Source organism: Solanum pennellii, chromosome 9, assembly GCF_001406875.1.
Source record: "Solanum pennellii chromosome 9, SPENNV200".
NCBI classification, from domain to species: Eukaryota; Viridiplantae; Streptophyta; class Magnoliopsida; order Solanales; family Solanaceae; genus Solanum; species Solanum pennellii.
The window spans coordinates 79,052,411-79,060,641 of NC_028645.1; the positions used below are offsets into that span (position 1 = coordinate 79,052,411).

Here is an 8,231-nt window from a genome sequence, read left to right on the forward strand (position 1 = left end):
GACAAGTCAATATGAGAATATTTTAATGTTGTATGATCGTATTATTTTATTTTCTTATGCCCAATTGAGATATCAAGTCAACTTTTCCCAGCTAAGACTATTGAAAATTTCTTAAGACAATCGTGGTTCCCTCGATTGAATCAAGTTGGGAAGTAATCCAATAATTTATACAAGTAATCTAATATATGTTGTTCGGAGTCTTAAAACAATATACTACTAATATTCTTGAAAAGTCCGAACAACGGAGATTATAAAAGGACACAAGTCTACTATTGTTGTGTGCCTCAAGAAAAGTTCATATTCAACTCAAAACATCTCTTTATCATTTTGTCCATTTTACTCAATGGGTTGTGCAGAGATACTGGAGAAATTGCTGGAAACAGTTTGTGGTAAACAGCGCGATGTTCCAGTAGAACGCGATATCATTAAGATCAAGGGAACAGTTGTATTGATGAAGAAGAATGTTTTGAACTTCAAGGATGCTGGTTCTGCCTTCCTTGATCGAATGCACGAGCTGTTTGGTAAACGCGTTACCATACAGCTCGTTAGTGCTGAACATGCTGATCCTGGTAATTACATTGTCTTCTCATTTTATTATGAAGAGATGCATAGAGAACTTGTTAGTTTTTTTATATAGTGGCTAGAATGCAGAGTGAGAACACTCTGTAAATCATTGTATGCCTGGTTAGTTGTTAGTCCTTTTAGTAAAATATGATAATTGTGCCGTCTGGACCAACTTGTTTGCACCTCGACTAATTCTAGGAGATACATGTTACATTCCACTAGTATAGATACTAAGTAACTCTGTACATTAAAGCTTAGACATATGGGAAGAAAACCATCTATATTGTTTTTGCCTCTGTTAAGATGTGAACCTGCGACTTCATGGTTCTCAATGTACTTTACTTTATTGACCTTTTGGACAGTCCCTCCATTTCAAAATAAGTGGCTTTTTACATAATTAAGAAGACATTAATGATGTTCTTCTAATTTTACCCTTATTTAAATAAATAAAGTATTAATGAAAAATACACAAATATCCCCTAGATTATGACCGATATCCCATAGACACACCTTAACTATTCTAAGGTCATATTACTCCCTGATTATTTTTTTTTGTAATTTTGTGCACTTTTTTAGCTTACGTGACATCCAAGTATCTCCCACACGCCTCAATTGCGTGGAGTCACGGAGTGTGCCACCTAAGACAAAAGGTATATAAAACTACAAAAAATTAAGTTCATGGGTAATAGAACCTTAGTTTATTTAAGATGTGTCTCTGAGATTTTGGTTATAGTCTAGGGGATACTTGTACATTTTCCTAAAGTTTTACATAACCAAGTAATTACTACTAAAGAGTTGCATCTTTTTCAAGGTATATATGAAGGGTAAGTTAGTAAAAGTACACCACATTTCTAGTAGGAATGAGTACTTTCGTTTCGTTAAGGGGGTGTGCCCAGACTAAAAACATCACTTATTTTGAAATGGAAAGAGTAACTCTGTATATGTAATTATGTAGAAAATGGATCAAAAGGGAAGTTGGGAAAGCCAGCAATTTTGGAATGGGCATCCTCCAAGACTTGGATATCAGTAGAAGAAGCAGCATTCAATATTACATTTGATTGGGATGAGTCGTTAGGAGTACCAGGTGCTTTCATTGTAAAGAACAATCATCACAGCCAGTTTTACCTCAAGACTCTCACTTTACATGATGTTCCTGGAGATGGTGAAGTTCATTTTGTCTGCAATTCTTGGGTGTATCCGTCACATCGTTACAACTATGATCGAGTGTTTTTCAGCAACAAGGTAATGATATTCTAAACCAAGCTAACATGTAAAAGGGCATAAATTCAAATTTCTGAACTTTTGTTTGTTATTAGACATACTTGCCATGCAACACACCAGAACCCCTTGTGGCATACAGAAATGAGGAGCTCGTTAATCTTCGAGGTACAGGTTCTGGTATGCTCAAGGAATGGGACAGAGTTTATGACTATGCTGTCTACAATGATTTAGGATATGATCGACCTGTGCTTGGTCGATCTAAGGATTATCCATACCCTCGTAGAGTCGGAACAAGTCGTCCACCGACTAAAAGAGGTAAGCTCACAAACACATAATGTTTATAGGTAGCAAAGAACCAACTACCAAAAGAATAAGGTGAATAGAGTTTAAGTTTGTTTTGTTGCAGATTCTAGCTTAGAGAAGCGGTTGCCACGTCTGAGTTTGAACATTTATGTTCCGCGAGATGAACTTTTCAACCATGTGAAGTTTAATGATTTCCTTACATATAGTGCCACATCAATAATTCGGGTTGTGATCCCAGAGACTGCGTCTGTGTTAGCTAGACCTTTCAACGAGTTCAAAAGCTTCGAACGTGTACTAGAATTCTATAAAGATAGTGATGAGGAAAGGTCCAGGGAGTGTCTACCATGGAAAATACTCAAAGGGCAATTTCATAAATATCCAATTCCTCATGTAATTGAAGGTACCTATGTCTTCCTTCTCTTATGTCTCCACAACTAAGTTTAGCTTCTAAGTACTTGCTAAGGTGAAAAGATGGGTACTAATTGTGAACCTTTTCGAGAAAACTACAGAAGATAACTCAGCATGGAGGTCAGATGAAGAGTTTGGACGTGAAATGCTGGCTGGCGTTAACCCTGTGATTATCCAGCGTCTACAGGTAAACATAATACATTAATCTTTCTTTTTTTTGGCATAACACATAAACGGACACTCAAACATGGCCTCGGTCACTCCAACTTTGAGTATGCACATCCAGAAACTTCAACTCATCTCAATTGTGTCAGATGAACACTCTAACTTACAAGATGATCATCTAGACACCTCTAAAACTTATGTGTCAGGTCAACATAGGGTGTCCATGAGACACAGTAGAGACGAGTTGGAGTGCTTACTTGCAAGATGAAGACAAGTTCGAGTGTCTGTTTAATTATTGTAATTCTTTCACTCTGAATGATAAGTACTGAAAGACTAAATTCTTATCAGGAATTTCCACCCACAAGCAAGCTAAATCCTGAAGTATATGGCAATCACACCAGTAAAATAACAAGGGAGCAGATAGAGAAATACATGGATGGACTAACTGTGGATGATGTAATACTCTTTTTTATCTTTCTCTAGTGATTATCGTATTTATATGAAGAGAAAATGAAATAATTCTTTGTAACAGAACACTTATCATCTGTCTTTAGTACTTTAGATGTTATATATATATTTACGCGATTATCTTTTGTGGACACAGGCAATAAAGAATGACAGGCTATTCATCTTAAATTATCATGACCTACTTATGCCATATATTACTCGGATTAACTCAACAACCACAAAGATATATGCTAGTCGGACCATCCTTTTACTCCAAGACGATGGAACATTGAAGCCACTTGCGATTGAACTGAGCTTGCCACATCCACAAGGAGAAAAACACGGTTTCACCAGTCAAGTATTTAGCCCAAGTAATGATGAGAGCGTCGAAGGCTATGTCTGGCATTTGGCCAAAGCTTATGTTGCTGTAAATGACTCTGGTTATCATCAGCTCATCAGTCACTGGTGCGCGACTTAAAATTGTAGAATTTAGATGCATGATAATTACCTCTTGAACTGACTATTGATTTTGCTACTTTTTGCTTCCAGGCTGAACACACATGCAGTGATAGAGCCATTCATTATAGCAGCAAACAGACAATTGAGTGTGGTTCATCCAATCTATAAGCTTCTACAACCCCACTTCCGTGATACATTGTACGTCAATGGTTTGGCTAGGCAGATCCTCATTAATGCAGGTGGAATACTTGAATCGACAGTATTCCCGTCCAAGTATGCCATGGAGATGTCTTCTGTCATCTATAAGAATTGGGTGTTCACTGAACAGGCACTCCCTGCAGATTTACTTAAAAGGTAGGACGCTATATAGTCGTTACAACGACTTAAAACTCAATGTCATATCCATTTTGTCCAACAAACACTCATTTTTTCTGTTTCAATTACAGAGGAGTTGCAGTGCCAGACTCAAGCCAGCCTAATGGCCTTAGACTTCTGATAAAAGATTATCCTTTCGCGGTTGATGGACTTGAAATTTGGTCAGCAATCGAAGCCTGGGTTGACGAATACTGTTCCTTCTATTACTCAACTGATGACATGATCCGTGACGACACTGAACTCCAGTCTTGGTGGATGGAAGTTCGCAATGAAGGTCACGGTGACTTGAAAGATGAACCATGGTGGCCTCAAATGCAGACACGAGCTGAACTCATCGAAACATGTACAATTATTATATGGGTGGCTTCTGCTCTTCATGCAGCTGTCAACTTTGGGCAATATCCTTATGCTGGTTACCTCCCAAATCGTCCAACAGTAAGTCGAAGATTCATGCCTGAGCCAGGCACCCCTGAGTATGCTGAGCTCGAGTCAAACCATGAACGCGCCTACCTAAAGACAATCACAGCTCAGCTACAAACTCTTATGGGCATCTCATTGATAGAGATGTTATCTATGCATTCTGAAGATGAGATTTATCTCGGGCAACGAGACAATCCTGAATGGACTTGTGATCGACAACCACGACAAGCATTGCAGAAATTCAGTGACAAGTTGGTTGAAATTGAAAACAGAATAATAGATAGGAACAATGACAACATATTGAAGAACAGAAATGGACCTGTAAAATTGCCTTACACATTACTATATCCAAATGCCACAGGTGACAAGAGTGCAACAGGACTTACTGGCAAGGGAATCCCCAACAGTGTCTCAATATGAAAGTTGCATGACATTGCAATGGTTTGTTGCATATGAAATCACACAACTTCAACACTCTCAGTAATTCTTTAGTTTTAATTTGTTCGTCTTGCTTACTATTTGGATAGTCACATGATATTTTTCTTTGACAATGATTTATTTGAATACTTTTTGAATTATCAACTACTATGACTTATACTATTTTTTGTGCAGTTTCTAAATATTTTGAGGAAAAATTACTAAATACACCACTTATTTTATCATCTTTTTTGAAATTTCCTACCATTTGGAAAAGAATTACAAAAATACCCTATTCTCGGATATATTTGTATCGGGACGCGATGTATCCAAGGGCGGAGCTACCGACACCCCTTAGTCCGAAAATTACATCGTATATATAGGTTAAAATTTGGTTTAATAAATACTCCCTCCGTCCGGTATTGTTTATCATGTTACGCTTTTCGAAAATCAATTTGATTAATTTTCAGAGTTAAATTAAATCACATTAATTCAATATTTTAAACGAAAAAATTAGATATTTTAAAACTATATGAAAAGTACTATAAATTACAATTTTTTGCATATTAATATGATGAAAAAATACATCTTAAAATGTTAATCAAAGTTTTTATAGTTTGACTCTAAAAATAGAAATCGTGACAAACAATACCGGACGGAGTGAGTATATATATATATATATATATATATATATATATATATATATGTTAGTATTTACTATTACTAAAAGTGGGAAGCGCCAAAGTTAGAAAAGTTAGATTACCATTTTAACCCTAAGCTAAATTAAACATTTAGTTAATTAATAACTTATTAAATAATAATATTTAATTATTATTTAAGTTGTTAGTTATTTATTAGTATAAAGACAATGAAAGAATCATAATATTTATTTTAATAGTATTTGACATTTCAATTTTCCATGTGACTTTTCATGTTTCCGTAATATTTTTTCTATAAATTTAACTTTTCAAGAAAGACTTTTATGTATCCCTCGGCTAAATTACACATCTAATTAATAAATTATTAAACAATAATAATTTAATTATTATTTGAACTGTTACTTATTTCTTAGTATAAAGACAATGAAAGAATCATTATATTTATTTTGGAAAAATCCATTTTGCCAGAAAATATGATCGAATATGGCCAGAATAACATTTTACTTATATTCTTCTATCTTTTTGAACATTTTTACTATTTTAACTTTAATATCTTTTAACTAAAAAATGGAAAAAAAATTAGTTTATTTTAAAATTGAAAAAAAATTATAGATTATTTAATTTTCTGGGGAAATTTTCTGGTCATTTAGCATTACCCATTTATTTTAATAGTATTTGACCTTTCAATTTTTCATGTGACTTTCATAATTCCGTAATTTTTATCCTACAAACTTAATTTTCCAAGAAAGTTTTTTATTTACTACTCCTACAATACTTTGTAAGTAGGTGTTCTAAATGGGTGAAATAATGTCACAATTTGTGATGAAAGTTGCGAGATTCTCTTATACAGTCATAAAAATAGACAAGAATTCAACTATTGAACCATCGGAGCTTGGTATGTTAGTTTTATACTTATTTGTAGTAACTAGAATTATAATAAGACTTTTTTTTAATATCCGTTCATACGGTTGAAAACTCTTGCTTTAATTTTAAAATTTTATTTAGTTTTTCATTATATAGACTTTTTTCTAATCTCACGTGTATCTTCTCATTTTTTTTGGTTCATTGTACTTATAATTCTACATATACATTAACTTTCATCTTTAAGAATCAACGTAATAAAATGTGTACTTTTTTTTTTGGAAAAAGAAAAAGGTGAAACATATAGCATTAGATTAATGGTAGATAAGTTATATATGAAGAAAAAATTAAATTCTATTATAAAATAGTAGTTATTTTTATAAATATCACGATTCAATATATAAATAATAAGACTTTTTACATCTTAGTTTTAAATATTTATAATTAGCTAGTTAGTTTAAAATGTTTGTGGATAAAAATTTAGTATAATCTTTTAAACACATTCATTATAATTATCAGAAATGGAAAGATTTTGTTTTCCTTTCACTCAATGTTAATTTTAAATCATTTTTGGTACAAAAAGCAAATAATTTCCTCTCAAACTTTTAATTGAAGAAACATTAATATTATACCATGATTTGTAGAAAATGAATCTCATACAATCTTTTGATCTTCTAACATTATTCTACAATCAAAAATGAATTTTTAAAACTATTGAGAAATTTAATTTAGATAATTGTTATCTTTTCCTTATTGCTTACAAGCTTATTTTTTTTACTTATAAATAGAGTTTATTTTTATGAACTTCTTATATTATTATCTCGATGCATTCACTTGAAGTTCATGAAATTGGAGTGTCACAATCATCAATATATATATATAAATCTGAATCCAAAACCGCTGATGTGGCACCTCTATATGGTCTCTAATTGTTTCTTCTTTTTTTTTCTTTTTTTATTATTTTCATAAAATATTTTTTTTATTAATTATAAAATTCAATCATATTTAATATTGTAATTATATGAAATGAGTTACAAAAAACCCCCCATCTATTGACATTCTCTACTTAAATAACATGTCTTTTCAATTCTCTTTTAACCATTTTTATTACTTATTTTATCTATAAATATCAATCATCTATGGAGATGTTGCATGTTCATTTCTATTTTCTCATTCTTTCTTTTTAGTAGTATAATCTTTTAATTTTATTTTCTTCATCTTTTTCTTCATCAATCATGTAGTTAAGTAATAAAAAAAGAAGACATTGAAAAGATGATGTCACGATATGATCTTCACTTTGATAAAGATTATCAGTAAATTCTTGAAAGATTCATCACATTATTTGGTACAAGTTCAACAAAATGAAGAAAGAAACTTAATTATCTTGGAGATTCATGCATAGAGAGTTGTAGTAGTATAAAAATTTGATTGATTTTCAAACATTTTGAAGATTCATTGTTTTATTATTTTGATTTCAATTAACATTATTTTGTTCTCTTTTATTTTATTTCTTCATTTTGAACAAAAAATGATTATTTCATTCATTGTTGTTGTTGAAGATGAAAAAATGCACATTTTTGTTTTTGTATATATATATATATATAAAATTAATATTTTAGATTTTTCCATGGTTGAATTAAAGGTATATCACCTATGGTACACTTTTTTAATATCTACTTAATATTTTTGTCTCTAAAAGTATATGATATGGTTTAGTATATTAGTAATCAATCACAAAATAAATAAATAAATATGTTTTTTAGTATTGAATATTTTTAATGCTATATTCGAATTGAGCACACCCGATATCACTTTGTAAGAATACACTACATTGTTGTTGTTTTAATTAAACATATAAAGTTTGCATTTTTTAAGTTATTAATGAAACCATATGAGAATATATGTAAATTTGTGACTAATAAAATTAATTTC

At 31.6% G+C, this 8,231-nt stretch overlaps 1 protein-coding gene across 1 annotated transcript; it reads left to right on the top strand.

The window, feature by feature from the left end:
- Window positions 1-241: 241 nt before the first annotated feature.
- LOC107031569 (probable linoleate 9S-lipoxygenase 5) lies at window positions 242-4,960 on the top strand. Its single transcript, XM_015232983.2, has 9 exons — window positions 242-569; window positions 1,520-1,806; window positions 1,881-2,100; window positions 2,192-2,488; window positions 2,598-2,683; window positions 3,010-3,117; window positions 3,266-3,573; window positions 3,658-3,921; window positions 4,014-4,960. The coding sequence occupies exons 1-9, from the start codon at window positions 344-346 to the stop codon at window positions 4,780-4,782; spliced, it is 2,565 nt and encodes an 854-aa protein (XP_015088469.1). The 5' UTR covers window positions 242-343; the 3' UTR covers window positions 4,783-4,960.
- Window positions 4,961-8,231: the final 3,271 nt, after the last annotated feature.